The 15484-nt window shown below is 40.2% G+C and overlaps 1 protein-coding gene across 3 annotated transcripts in view; it reads left to right on the top strand.

The window, feature by feature from the left end:
• Nucleotides 1-8924, top strand: part of pcdh1a (protocadherin 1a) — a 112205-nt gene extending 103281 nt beyond the window's left edge. For all 3 annotated transcript variants that reach the window (XM_040014629.1, XM_040014628.1, XM_040014627.1), the window contains one exon: nt 5009-8924. In XM_040014629.1, coding sequence (XP_039870563.1) covers nt 5009-5379 — 371 coding nt within the window. In that variant the 3' untranslated portion in view covers nt 5380-8924. The remainder of the gene's footprint in view (nt 1-5008) is intronic.
• The last annotated feature ends 6560 nt before the right edge of the window (nt 8925-15484 follow it).

The following is a 15484-nucleotide window of genomic DNA, read 5'->3' as shown; positions in this document are numbered from 1 at the left end:
CTGAGAATTCAGATCTTAAAGAGTCTTTGAAGGAGGTTCTGACATGTGTTTTAAAACTCAATACACATTCTTATCCTGCCATCACGTTCTGTACAGTTTCACTGAGAATTGCTGAACCTGTCTCCACCAAAACAATCAACCATTAAGAGTTCAAACAGACTGAAGTTTTTCATTAACAGAAACTAAACTATGCTTAACATCGTCATCTTTAGAGCATCATTTCATGCAACCGTATGAAAGAAAAACATAGTGATCTTGAAAGCGGGGGTTGTTCCACAAAAACAATGCTTTAAGAAATCTACATCATCTTTAGCGCGCCGCCACAGTATTATAACAAAAAGAGCTTTACCGTGCTTTATCTCACCCATCAGTTTCTGTGTAGTTAAGGTGACAAAGCTTACAAGCCTGCATGTTCTAGTTAGGCTGGCAAGATGTGAAAGTGCACGTCTGAGGTTACAAACTCTGTTTTTGTTCTTCTGGATTCCATTACAATGAGCAAGGAAAATGTGCACGTCAACACTATGTTTGTGCACTTGTAGCAAGTTTCAGTCCTTTAAAAATGTACTCCTCTGGAGAGAAAAAAATGTTTTTGGTAGCTTCTGCTTACTGTGCTTACTGAGAACACTTGAATAACAAGGCTTGACATGTCATAGCTAAAGAAATACAAAATCCTGGTTTCTTGTTTTTCTTCGCAGAGGATGACAGCCACACTATGCATTCACACCCAGTTATTATACCGATAGCCACCACACACACACACACTAACGTCTGTGATCTGGGATATTTCTTCTTCTTCCTTTTGTTTGTTGGAACTTCTGTAGTCATTTACCTCATAAACTGTTTGCAGGTACCACAAATATACCGTTGATATCTCTTGCACACTCCCAAATGATTGTAGCTGGGTTTTTTCCACTGTTATCCCTCCGTAAGCTGTAGGTCTCTCATATTTGTTCACCATCGATCATAGCGGTCTGGCGCGTACGCTGGAAAGCAGCCGGTGGGGAGAGGCAGCATTTGCAATCAAACAGAGAGGAGCAGTGTGAAATCTCAGGAAGAGGCAGCTTCCCCCATACCCGTGGGCAGGGGATCAGACGATGAGGAAGCCTGCCTCAGACACTCAACACCTCCCACTGGCACCCTGATGCAAGCAGCATGCAAACCCACCCCTCACATGTATCTGTCAGCCAGGGGGTTAAGCTCTGTGTGTACCCCCACTCTGTAACTGCACTGTGGCGTACATGTTATGCTACTGCAGCTGAGGTGCTTTTAGAAGCTTGGCTAAGGTTCACTGCAAGTCGCTGATGTGGTTCTGAATTTGGGAGAAGGTAGAAATTGCTGTTTTTCTTTTCCATGATATTGCTTTAAGCAAGCAGATGGGACTGACCCACTATAAAAGGAGAACGCTACAGGTGCAATCTATCTGTGAGTCTAGAGGAAAAGGATTCTGCTGTGCAGAAAGGAAGCAATGTCATTGAGTCACTGCTCTTCAAAACCAAATCGCAAGCTCTCTAAATCCAGTCAGCCTGTTTCAGCCACTGGCATAATAGTGCTGTGGTTTGCCCATCTGTTCTCAATTGTCCACCTTGGCTCGCCATCCATGACATACACGACTATAAACTCTAAAGGGTTTGTTCCAGACTGTGAGCAGATTTATTTCAGGTATAGGTACAGCAGAAAACAGGCTTGAGTGGGTGAGAAAATACCTATTTTCCCACTGCGCCTTTGGCTGCTCCTTCAACCTGTGGTTGACCCATTTGCTTCATTGTGTCCACCAAATATTCAAACAATGATCATTTCAGCTAAGCGTGGGAGTGTGTTTTGATGCACAGAGTGGACAGTTTTGTGCCACACTGTAAGTGGACTGTAGTACAGCTACAGATGGCTAATGGCCACAGCAAAAGGCGAACACAAAAGTATAATTACCAATATTGATTTTGTGTGTGTGTGTGTGTGTGAAAATGGATTTGAGTGTGACAGAAAGGTCAGTAGAAGCAAATGTAAAAATTTGTGCTTTCACAAATGAGACACACTATCATAACATTCTGTCATCACTACACAATAACTAATCCATTATTATTGCACGTTAAAAACTGTTTTGAGCTGACATGGGTGGCTGGGAATGACACGCACTGCAGAGTGCTAATGACAGCATGCAGCAGCACAGCGAGCTGAAGTTGAATATACCCCTGCTATTCGCTAAATTGTGCATTAAGAACAGCTTGTATGTCAAAGCTAGATTATAAATAAAACCATATGAAATTTAGATAAAGCACTAACAGTCAAGGTAATGGCCTACTAAAATATCTGACATTAAAGTATCTGCTGTATGTTCTCGCTTAATGACGTGTGATATGTACTTTGGCACCGTCGGAAGAAAATGGCAGACTTTGGCAAGCTAGTCGTGTATTTAGCTGTCACTGCTGATTTTCTGGCCCTTGATGATGATGAGCGTGGCTCAGAATGTGCTCTAATTCCTGTCAGTGGTGCATGGCATCATTTCGCATTACATGTTTTCTTTTAGTTAAATAATTCCACATTATATTTTGTAAAAAAATAAAAAATACAGCCGACCTGAAGTCAATAACCAACCTGACAGTGAGTGAAGACGTCACAGTATTCAGTGTTCCCCTATATGGCATTTATCTCTACTGAGTTCAAAGAGAAATCATAAATTAAACAGACCAACAGGACATTTGTGAATTTCAGGAGTTTGCGGTCCTATATGCAGACACATAATGGCAATGCCTAATTTATAAGGAACATGCCCAGTTGTGGCATGTGAAGTCTCTCGGAAACCAGTACAGTGAAGTCTTTCCTTTTTCCTGTACAGTAATTCGTAGATGTGGAGCTGTGCTGATTTTAACACGAGGCCCTCTTGGTGTGGCATAAACCTCCTGGAAGCTGTGGAGAGGTTTTAATCAAGTGTGAAATCCTTTTGGGGTAGATTCCTACACAACTGTGCCTGCGCTTAGAAACAGACTCCTCAACCCTCTCTCCAGCTCTCTTCCCATGAACATCTTTTTGTAGCAAGAGTCCACTTTGCTGCAGCGATGCATACAGACAATGCTCTTAGCGGAACTGAGAAAATGAAACTCCAGTCATCTTGCATGAGGCAATAAACACACACACACACACACACACACACACCTCAACGTGTACATGCTCGCATTCCTCATTTATTGTAGCTCCTTGTTCTTAATCAACCATAAAAGTGTTGTTCATTCTTATGAAATTAATATTAGTTCGCTGACACTGACCTACTAAACAGATATAGGAATTTGCCACTTAAGCATAATGATGTAATTAAGCATGAATAAGAACAGTGCTCAGTTGTGAAGTGAAAGTATTAAATAGCCTAAACATCTAGCTGTTTAGGATTACAGGAACAATGAGATTAACTGCAACAATAGATGCCCGATCATTATTATTATTATTTTAATAAACAAAGAGGTAATTGTATGTAGCTTACCCAGGGGAAATGAATATTTTAGACACAAATAGGGACAATGAATTAAGCTAGATGCCATGCTTTTATTTTTAGTAAACATCAGAGATTTTAACATCTTTAGCACACAAGCTTTTCCCACTTTCGCCTTTGATTGACTGAATCTTCGTTGAACCAGATGCTGTGCTTTTTTCTCTCTTTTTTTTCCGTAGCCTCAGAGATCTGGCATTTTTGTGAGATAATTATCTTGCCACTGGTCATGAGCACAATACTGATGTTGTGTCTCACAGGCTTACAGTCAAACTGGCATTTTCTCTGTTAGCTGTGAACCGCTGCCTCTAATACGTCACCTCTTGTGGTTACATCATTCACATGCACCAGCTTCTTTCAGCAGCGGGCTTTCTGCTTTCTCAACAAGAACATTTGCTCTCATTCGCACGCCGTCCTGTAGCCGCAAAACAAGACAGCTCTCCCACGACGGATGTCTCGTTCGATGGTGTGGTCACTATTGTGGCATTTGCAGTAATGCATTTATCACGGCAATCAAAAGTTTACACATCAGCGACATTGCACGCACACGCGGATCTCAGCTGTCTGCTCTTCAGACATTGATCTGGCCATCTCAGGCTGAGTCTGAAGGGATAACAAAGATAAATTGAGTGGTATTTAAATTTAATACGGGCTGTATGTTTAGTTTGTCAACAGGTGGTTTGCTTAACCAGTCTGCTGCCTGGCAGCTGAACATTAGCGATGAATAAATAAATGGGGCCTTTGTCGCTTTTACAAGCATGAGAGAAACATGTGAGTTGCGAGAGCTAGCTGAAGCAAACTTATTTTGGAAGATTTCACAGCTTCCACAGTGAAACGAGGTCACTGGGTCGTGGACCCATTTATTTAATTAGGAACAGTTGAATAAAAAATTGATGAGAATCAAGGGCAGGGGAACTCATTTCAGTACTGTCAATCAATAACTCATTCAGCAATGGTTTTGCCCAGAGGGATCGAGCTATTCTCTGTGTAACCAAACACTGTACTTCCCCAGTATGTGTGGCTGTTCCATTATGTCCATTCCTGTAGTATTTTTTTTTTTTTTCATGTTGACACCTGCTTGGAGCATCAGTTGCAGCATGCAAATCACAACTAATAGAAATTAACTCACTGCTGTTGAACATGTTAACAACACGATGATATATTACAAACATAGCAGACAAACTGCTGTTGGATACTTCTAAATGACATAGACACAGCATGCCGTCTCTTGAATGTATCACATCAGCTCGTGGGCTACACACACACACACACACACACACACACACACACACACACACAGTAGTGCTCATTACACAGTGCATAGCAACAGCTACATAGCAACTGCTGCTTACTGCTTAGCAACAGCTGCAAAGATCTCAAGGAGGGGGGTGGGTTTCACGGGGTGTTTCAAATGACACCATTTCTGTTCACAAATGCCTTTTTACAACTTTTTTTTTTAAATGAAAATTGCTCCAGTGTTTGTCGCTGTGAAACTCCCTCTGATGGTGCTTTTCTTCTCTCTCCTGCCCACAGATATCCGCTCCCTCCCTGATGTGGCAATGACTGGAAACTGCACAACCGAGTGCAGTGAACTGGGCCATTCAGACGCCTGCTGGATGCCTGGGCATCCCTCCCCTGTACGCAAGACCAGGAACCCCCCGAAACTCTCCACCTTCGTGCCTTACCAAGACAGAGGGAGCCTGGGACGCCTGGCTAATGGGAACGCCAGGCTGGGTGGTGAGGAGCATCGGCCGCGCCTTCCGCCCTCCCGCAGTGCCTATTCCAGCAGTGGTCATGATGCCAATCAGGACTGCCCCTTAGAGGAGGTGCCCCTGAGCGTAGCCTCTGAGTTTCCACCCACCTCTCCTTCTGCTCACACTCCAAAAAGAGAAATTTACCTGTGAGGAACATATTCATCTGATCAATACACAATTAAAGAAAATACACACTCCCCTCAAGAAGGAGAAACAGGCTGTCCACACATTGAAGCCAATGCCCAATCTGAAGTTAACAATATAGGCTGTGACCCATTCGATCACTGCTTTTCTCATTTTCTCCTTAAAATATTAATTTATTAGCATATTTATGAGTGACTCCACAAAGTTAATTGATGCACTCACTCATTTATTTATTGAAAATCTTGATGGGATACAATTCAGTCAGATGAATAGGAAACACAGATTGAACCTAATCATTACTGTAGTTAGCAAAGTCCCATTCTGTGAAGTGATCTCTTGAAACTGAAAGTTGTGATCAGTGCTCTTGTGCCATTGCTACATCTAATTTAATAGACAGCCAGTCAGGCCATATCAAAAGGCTTAACACTTTTGACTAACAATCAAATAAAATGGTCTATCTTAATGTACAGTGCTGTAAATACATTTGAATGGTGTGTTCTACATATATTTTTGTCTGGCATAAGCTGAAAAAAAATGCCTCAGAGTTTTAGCATATTTAAGCTTTTCTTTATGCTGCTGTTTAAACTTGATTAAAACCATCTCCCGGAGTGGAGCTCAATATTGTGGAAGGCATTTATCCGCTTCACACAATCACACACACGCACCCCCTTCGACCCCTAATCATAGTAGAATGGCCTTTACCTCTGCTCCCTGTAGAGCTCTTCCACTTGGTGGAGAGAGCTGTGTGGCAGCATTTAAACTGACATTATGTCCCACTGACTCGCAGCACTGTGACCTATCGTTCATCATGAAAACGGTTGACTTGGCCACAGTACCCCAGAGTCACAATGACCAAACGCAGAGTACTCGCGAGACACGTTCTGATTGGCTTTTTACTCTGCTGATGACAGTATACCAGTGTATCGGTTGAGAAAGCTCTTCTCTGTTGTGACAATCAGATGGGCTCTCTGTGTAATTCACAGTCCATTTTTTCTAAAACTCATACTGCTTTCCGCTCACGGCTTAGGAGAACTTGTGTTGATCTAATGAAGGCCTAAAGAATTATTTACAGGAAAGGGCACTTGAGTGTTGAGAGACACTAGAGAGATAGAGCACTTATTGAGCGTGAATATGATGTGAACTGGATAGGTGGTATGTGCCATTTTCAATGTTAATTGTCAGCTCTCACTGGACACATGCTTCTGCAGAGGTGAATTCAATACACACTGAAATGAGAGATTTAACAATGTTGGTCTGACATGAAAGATTCCAACAATAAAAGCTGAAATAAATATTTAATTCATTTCAGTAAATGAATACCTGCAAATACAGTGACAGTGGTAGGAGTAAGGCTCAATCTTTCCGCAACTGCCTGTTAATTATATATTTCCTTGTATTGAGGACAACATGCTTAATAAGTTATTAGGCATTTATCCTCCTCTGGCTATTGAGCAGAGAACAAAAACAGGGCATGCCCATGGGCTTCATTTATCTTCGCAAAGATTTTCCAAGTGAATCTGAAGGATACTGTGTGTCTGAAGGACACCATGTATTAGTCAGTAATTGGGTGTTAATGATGACTCCACTAGCCTGCCTTACAACATCGAAGAGCTAGTCGTTGTCTTTGATTTAAACATTGATTTGATTAGATTTGTAGATACCTTTCACCTCTGTATAGTATTTCCACAGTAAGACTGTGTCTCTGAATAAGGGCGGAAGAGCCTGGAATGGACATTTCCTAATTAGGGTGAGTAATAAGTCCTGAGCTGGGGCATGTGTGAGCATACCCCAGGACACGGCACCCACCAGATAATGCAAATCCACCCACAGAGCTACAATCAGTTAAAGGGGGTATTTTTTTATCAGCACTTACCTCATCATGCTGCCATTGAAAGCCACGTTTAGAATAATTAACGCAAAAACATATGGAAATTACTGGACATGGCCATGATTAAATAAGGTGGGCGATTATCCTGCCTTGAGGGGGAGAAAGCACATTATGCTGTTTTCAAAGCCATTTAGCGACTTACGTAAAATTCAAACAACAGCCATGATACACTGTGATTAAACCCCCACGGCTCTCCCGAGCTCCCCTCTCATAGCTGTGGCTAGCTGCTTCATGAACTGAAAACAGCGGGTAAGATCACTGACCTGGAATTAATAACAAGTGAGAAAGATACCAATGAGGGATAAAATCAGTGTCACATAGCTTCAGTCAAAACTCGATCTGTCTAAAAGCATTGACTGGATTCAGATTCAGCTCCAGCCTATGTGTCACGATGTAAATTTGGAATACATGTTTTGATTTGTGTCTTTGATCACACAAAAAATATCTATATATATGGAATAAATAGGCTTTTAGCAGATGTGTCAGAACTGTCGGTTGCTGATCCAAATGGATGGCGAGAGTTTGATTTAAGTCCAAAACAAAAACAAGCCTGGGTTTCTTTTCCCACTCTCTTGATAAGTTGGACTCTCTTGCTCCAGCCAATAATGACCTCCTGCTACTCACTTCTGGAACAATACATCACCAGGTTTGACCTTTCTTTTGAACTCATGCTGAATGAACTGTGGTTACTTCTTTCTCAGACACAGAACAGTTCTCCTTGATCCAAGTAAGAGGACATCACGGAGCACCTAAATACACTCGAAACTATGTTGAATAATGTTTAATTTGTACTTAACATTGATTTAATGTTGAATTCACTTGAGTATCTTTTGCCTATCTGTAGTGTGTATTGTATGGTGATCATTTCTGTGGACAGATGGACAAATTACCGTTCTGAAATTGGCAAGAGATTTTTTTTCTTTTTCTTACTGATCAAAGACTCTTAGCAAACTGGTTGTGTGAAAAAAATAAAGAAGTCTGTTGGTGGTGTAGTGTACATAGATCTCCACAACGCTGTGCCTGCTGTCAGGCAGGCAATGATTTTAGCATGAATTCCAAAGATAATTGGTAGATACTGTTTACTCTTTTTTCTTTATTTTTAACTTTCTGAAATGTCAGTGCTGGTTCATATTCAGAAGGCCCTCTCCCAAACGAACTGAAATTATCTGAACATTTCATTTTTTCACTGTTCATCTAGAACAAAGACAATTGCCTTGAAAATACGTCTTTGCAAGAGAGAATCTAGTTGTTATCCTAATTGTTGGTATATTTATATAGGATAAAATGCTTGTGATGCCATGTTTTTGTACAGTTTTATGTACATACAAGTGAAGCTTTCTAAAAGTACTGAGAAAAGCCGATGGCATATAAAAATTGTAACATGTTTTCTTGAGATGTGCACATCTTGCCTTGGTTGGATTGACCTTTGCTGAGTCAGTGTGAATGTGGCCGTTCTATGCCTGCACTGTAGTCATTCACCGGCTCCCACCTCCTGAGGACTTAATCAGTTTTTATGTTTATCGTGAACAGTGGATTGTCTTATCTTACCAGTTTGTTAAATCCTGTGTTCTGCTTTGTTCTGTTTCAGCATGTTGACAAATTCTCTTGTAATACTGTAAGTCCTCATGAACTTTGTAATAAAATCACTTCAGGGAAAAATGAACACTGTCAGTGTTTTCTTTGTTTGTCGTCATTATTCATCACTTCCGGTAGCTAAACAAGTGTTTGGATGTTAGGGTTTGGGGTTGGGTTTTTTTTTTGCTTTTTTGTAAATGGTTTTGCAGCCTTAGAGATACATTGTGTAAAATGCATCTCACTCCAGGACCTGGGCTCATTAAGAAGAACTAGTATTCTTGTCATGCGGGAACAGGCGGCTTATTTCTCAGTCAGGAAGCCTCTGAATGTTGAGAGGGAAGCATTCCGGAGGTTGAAGTAGGAAAGTCCCAGGACCTGTGTTCACTACTTCAACTAGAAAAACAATGTGCCAGAAGTACACAGACCCAGTCATGCACTTAGGAAGGAACATTCATTCAAATTGCTTGTTGCGACACATTTAGTGCAAGGATAACAAGGTTGCTGCTGTGTTTTTAATATGCATGTGACTGTAAGATATTTAAATGCCATGGCTTGAAGTCAGAGAGAATAGATATTAAAAAAATATATACTATCCTATTTTTCTTTTTCTTTATGTGTACCTACAGTGTATGTTACTTTAATACAATTGCTGATCTGATACATATTAGTTAATTATGTGGTAACAACAATAACGTAACATATTTAATCGAGAAAGGTTTAAACACAATATTGTGTCCAACAGCACAGCAAAAAAATCCCTGTTTTGTTTGTTTAGCTACTCTTCTGGGGTGTCTTTTCACCTGAAAACAGAAAGCCCACATCCTACAAAATCACTGAATTTACCAGAGGGGTTGGATGATATAGATGACAAGAGACTGCCCTAAAGATGAGACAGTGAAAAGCTCCAAATAGTTCATAGTAATGCCAACAGCTCTGTAAGGCTATAATACTGTACCCTCTGAATCCACTCTTCAAACTACACAGTGCATTTAAGGTACCAAAGGAGGAGACAGACGCCCAATGAATGTCAGTCTTCAGCAACTTCTCCCAACTCCTCCAGGGGGATAGCCATCCAAACCCAGAACAGTCAGCCTTTGCCCAGCTAGCTATTCTTAGTAGACTTCTGTGAGGGGCACTCACATCAGGTGAACCTCCCTCAAATGGCTACTCACTGCATTTACACTGAGACCAAATGATAAATCAAGACCTTTGTCTTGTGGCACAACTACCTCTACATTTCCTCTTTACCAGTAAGGCACAGTACAGCACCCAACTCTCACCGTCTCATTATCCTTTCTTGCTGTCATTTCCCCTGAGACCAAGTATTTTAAGAAATGTTTGATACTTTATGTTATATGATTCCCCTCTACTAGAAAGGAGAGTGCTATCCTTTGGCAGAGCAGAACAGTGGCTTTCAAATTTAGATGTATTACACTCAGCTGAAAATCATTCGAATAAGCACTGGAGGTCCTCCTGAAAGAGGCACAGAAAAACACTGGAAAGCAGATCTCCTGGCTTTTCTCAAGCTATGTCTCGAAATCACATCTGGAAAAACTACACCAATGGAGTTGAGACAATGGCAAAGTTTGCCACCTATCCTGTCTAAAATGCAAATATAACAGCTGGCAGAAGTGGTTTTAACATCCCTTACTCCTTAAGAGCTATGGAATCCCTTGGGTAACCCAGGCATAAGCCTTCTTTTAGTCTGCAAACCAATCCAAAGTAAATTGGACTGGCAGACTTCCAGCCCCCTTGATCATTTGTTAGAAAGTAAAAAGCTGGTCCACTGTTCTACAGCCTCAACAGAATCTGTGTTGCCCCTCTGAGAGCTCAGATATGACCATCACTTTTAAGCTCTTTTCCAGTACACAGCGTAGGGAGGGAAGGAGGCTGAGGATATTGGCGAACAAGTGCCCCCCACCCCCAGTATGCAAAAACAGATCATTTAACATGGCTAAGTGAATAACTGTACTCTTGCTTTTCACAGATTATCTCAGTGAACTGTGCTAAAAAGAAAAAAAGGGGGACACTGAGTATAAAATGATTTCACAAAATCACATTTAATTGGATGTGTTAAGGATCACTGTTTTCATTCCTAAATATTTCTTTTTCAAGTAAAATTTCATATTCACTTTAACATTTGATCTACCCATGTGAATGCGATGCTATAATCTAATAAAAAAAAAGCAACACATTTACCCGGTACAATGAGTATAATACTTTAGATGCACTGAATGGCTAATTACGAAGGAAGGGAAGCATAACGCTCTTTTACTTCCTTCCGTTTTCACCTTTTAGCCTTTAAGTGGAAAGATATATCCATGTCAAGATGTAGAAACTCTCAAAATATTCACACTATATACACACACTGTGCAGGGGCCTTAAAGGCTTGAGTTTTTAAGCCTTTTACACATACCATTACAGGCCATCACAAGTCCATGTCTCTTGAGAATGCAGTGTACTGTATGTTCTTGGATATGGTGTAGATTCAACCTTTTTGCTCCCGTGGAGCTCGCTAGTAGTGCTTAGCAAAAACCGAGGCAGAGGTATATGGGCATTGTTGAGAACAATGCACACTGGAAAACGGGGGAAAGGCCTGACTTGAACCACAAAATAAAGTCTAATAGAGACCTTGAAATCTTACATGCTCTGGAAAGTGCAAGGCATAATTGTAAGTTTTTCTCAAAGATGGAGAATTAAAAGTGAAAAGTAAATCGTACTGGACTCGAGAAAACTCCAAGGGATGTTGGAATGAAGTATGAGTTCTGCTTTAACAAGGCGTAGCTCAAAGAAAGCAAAGATCTAACAGCCTTTTATTTAATGGCAAGAGATGGATTCATGTTTGTGATTTTACAAGACCTTGTCTTAAGGCATGTCTTAAGGTGTCTTAAGAGCCGCCACAGTTAGAGGAAACTCTGAGCAACATTGCATATTTATTCATACAGCTCCTAACAGAATGCTTTGACATACACAATTTGTTGTGGTGGACACTTCTACAGTCACATCTGAGCCCTTTCAACACAATGCAATATTGACAAAAGAATATCTTGCTGACAAAGTGTCGGGGCATATGTGGTGCCTCGTGGGGCAGTTGCTTTCTTCACACAAATGCAGAATTAAGCAAAAAGCCCACACAAATCTGACGTGACCTAAAACTTGCACCCATCTCATTTTTCTTATTTTCTTGCAAGAGTTTTATGATGTGCATTTGTTTACTCCAACATTCTCTTCTTTTACTGTTTGTGCAAAACAGACCTTGCATGAGTAACTTTGCTGAGTTTATCAGGTCTGATGCCATGCTCAACTTGCTGCTAATTTTAGCTCTCAGCTTCCCAGGGAGTGAGAGAAAGCCAATATTATCAATAACATCTAACCTTAAAGCTGGGCAGGGACTGCTGCAATAGAAACTCAAAAAATGAAGCATTTTGATGAGGCATGTACAAACTGCATCACTGTGTTTGATAGACCAATAAGTTAAGAACTACTTCATCAAACCAGACAATCCACATCCTTGGTGCGGCTTTTTTTTTTCTTTACCTTTCACAGATGTTTTGTGATCTCAATAGCACAGGTTCAATTGTTACTCAGGCATTACAACATTTCCATTCTCCACTGAATTCTGACTCAGGGTAAGGGTTCCATTTTATAATTTATTAGTCTATTAAACCTGCTCGCCATTCCCTTCACTGTTGTAGTGAAAGATGACATAACTGCCACCTTCAAGACCTATTTGCTTCTGGAAATTTCTCCTGTGGCAGTAACTGAGCTTCTTAAAATTGTCTGGCGATGCTGGCTTTCTATCTATCTATCTATCTATCAATTATTAATGTGTCTATGTTCTACTGGAGACCCTCCTACTTGAGGGATGTGCTGTCTCAGTATTATGGTTATTATCTGCTTTTTGACTCATGGAAGTGTTTTTCTATTCAGGGAAGTCAACTTGAATTGGACGGGAGAGACCCGAGACCATGTGGTAATTGACAATCATATGAAGATGGGGCTAGGAAGATGATAAATTGAAGATGTTAAATTGAATCAATAACTCCATACATATCTCATGAGCAGCCTGACTTATAATTCAGTTATACAGATCAGATTCTCTTAACAGTCCAGCAGCCTGGCTTCACCTGTGGTAACGTCTGAGGTTGTTTGTGGGATAAAGAAGTGTGAATACCAAGCTCGGAACTCACAAGAAATCTTAAGAATTTGAGCCATGACCATTAATAAGAATTATTTATTTGAGTAATGACAGGGCATGAGTAAGTAATGTTTGGCCACAAGTTAGGGAGCATGTATTTTACTGGTGAAATGTAGAAAGTTGAGGGTATTGTGATGCATACTTATAATTCTTCTCTAATTTAAACATACATACAAACTCAAGGCTGTTTTGCAAGATGTCCTCATGCAGTTTTTCTATGAAATAAAAAAAATCTTTGCAATATATAATACTTTTGACAAAAGAATACTTTTAATAGGGTTGTGTAAACCGTATTTGTATATATTATGAGTGCAGCTTAATTCTCACATAGATTTAGTTTGAATGAGAGATTTTATGACGCTTAATGACATTGTGAATCAGATTTGATATTGTTTTAGTTCACATCAAGCTGATTATTGCCTCATTGCTCACACTGGCTTGTTTAAAATCTAAGTGTCTTCTCTTAAAAATCTTGACAGTTCTGTATACAGCCATAATTATGGATATTACAAGGTCATATTATTCAAACAGTGAAAAAGCCATCCCTGAATCACTGGGGATTTGGGGATATTCCCTTTAGCAAGTTTTTGCTTTATTTCATCCATTACTGACCGTTAGGCTAATGCAACACATCGGCTACGCTCTGCCTATCTCTCTGTTTTCCTGCTGGGCATATTGTGTCCTACTTGGAACACATGACACACATGGATGCGGACCATTGGCAAAAAGGAAGAGAGAGTAATTTCTTCATAAATGATATTTTAAAATAACCAAACTTTTATATGAGCCTAGGCTGGAGTGCAAAAGAAAAGAAAAAAACTTGAACCGCTATTGTGAACCATTGTGTACGTCTGTAATTGATTAGGGATACATAAGAGTTTGCAGATCTATATAGCAGTAAGATAAGCAGGGCAAAAAAATGACTAGACCATTTCTTTGTTCAAAACCATGAGACAGAAGGCTTTCAAAGCTTTGGCCCAGTGCAGTTACTTTAAAGCTTGTACGCTATAATCTACTTGCGAAGTGTCCTACTCAAGTCTAATCCTGAAGTTTGGAGGAAAATTGTTTCTCTGGTGGATTGTAAAGGCCTTACTCTACAGGTTTGCATGCATCTTTCAACTCTGCAACATTTCCACAAATATATCTATTACTGTATAGATATTCATTATGGAGCTGCAGGAAGCACCGCCGGGAAACACTGCTCTCCTGTAGCCTTTTCCTCAAGATGAAAACACTACTCAGCTACCGCTGCTGTTGCCTTGGAAACCTGGTCACTCTCACTCTTTTACCCACACTCTTCACCACTCGCTTCATTAAGTGCGTAGCTGCTGGCAATTAGAATAAAACCAGCGGCAGGGCTGGCTGTCTTGAAATGCAGTCTCCAATTAAATACTTTCAAATAGCAATGTTTTTCTTTCCAAGCTACATCTGCTTTCCATATAATAAATCATGCACCTGGGAGCTATGCTTCTAAAAGTCTACACTATGCTTGCTATACCATTGAATGACTTCAAAAAATCTGTCTTTTAGTACTGTGTATACAAATGTAATATGGATCAGACATCGCCTTGTAACTAGTGATGTTTTTCCCTTTCTTGCTCAAGCTCAAATAGGCAAAACAATGTTCTAGACATCGCCACGGTTATTTCACAAGAGCAGAAAATGCCTGAATGATCAGTGCAAATCTGCATCAATGTGTGTACACTTCTATTTCAAGTACAGACAGAAACACACAGCAGTTTTTTTGCTCATCCATTCAAGGCGATTGCTATATAAATGATTGATAACTGAAATATAGGTGGAATTAATGACGGTCCTTAATGAAGTCTTTTAGTCTGATCAAACTCTCCAATTTATATTACTTCCCAGCATTTTTACTAACTGAGCAGGTTATTATTGCATTAAAATTGATGAAGTAAATTAGAGTGAATCATCATCACGGGACATTTGCTTTAAGTGAAAAAGTACTCTGGAGAAGTGCACTTGGTATGTTTCTTGTACAACATCATCATTGATTTAACCTTGCCCGTCAGCTCCTCACATGTTCTAAAAACAGAGAAAAAAAAAAATTAAACCCTCACCATGCACTTCATTAAGTACACCTTTTCAGCTGCCTGTTAATGCAAATAATTAATCACTCCGTCACGTGTAATCTAGAGATGGTCAAGACAACCTACCCAAGTTCAAACTGAGCATCAGATTGAGGAGAAATGTGATTTAAGAGACTTTGAATGCCATATAGTTGTTGATTTCAGATCTGAGTGCTTCAGACATTGCTGCTTTAGTGTGATTGTCATTTGGTAACAATCTCTTGGGGTTTATAGACATTGGTCAGAAAATATGCAGTGAGTTGCGGCTCTTTGGGCAGAAATGCTTTTTGTTGATGCTAGAGGTCAGAGGAGAATGACCAGACAACTGATAGGAAGGCAACAGTATCTAAAATCACCTGT

This window comes from Simochromis diagramma, unplaced genomic scaffold (assembly GCF_900408965.1).
Source record: "Simochromis diagramma unplaced genomic scaffold, fSimDia1.1 OVJJ01000676.1, whole genome shotgun sequence".
Lineage (NCBI taxonomy): Eukaryota > Metazoa > Chordata > Actinopteri > Cichliformes > Cichlidae > Simochromis > Simochromis diagramma.
Note: the sequence above shows the minus strand (reverse complement) of the source record. Positions and strands in the feature narration are given on the sequence as shown.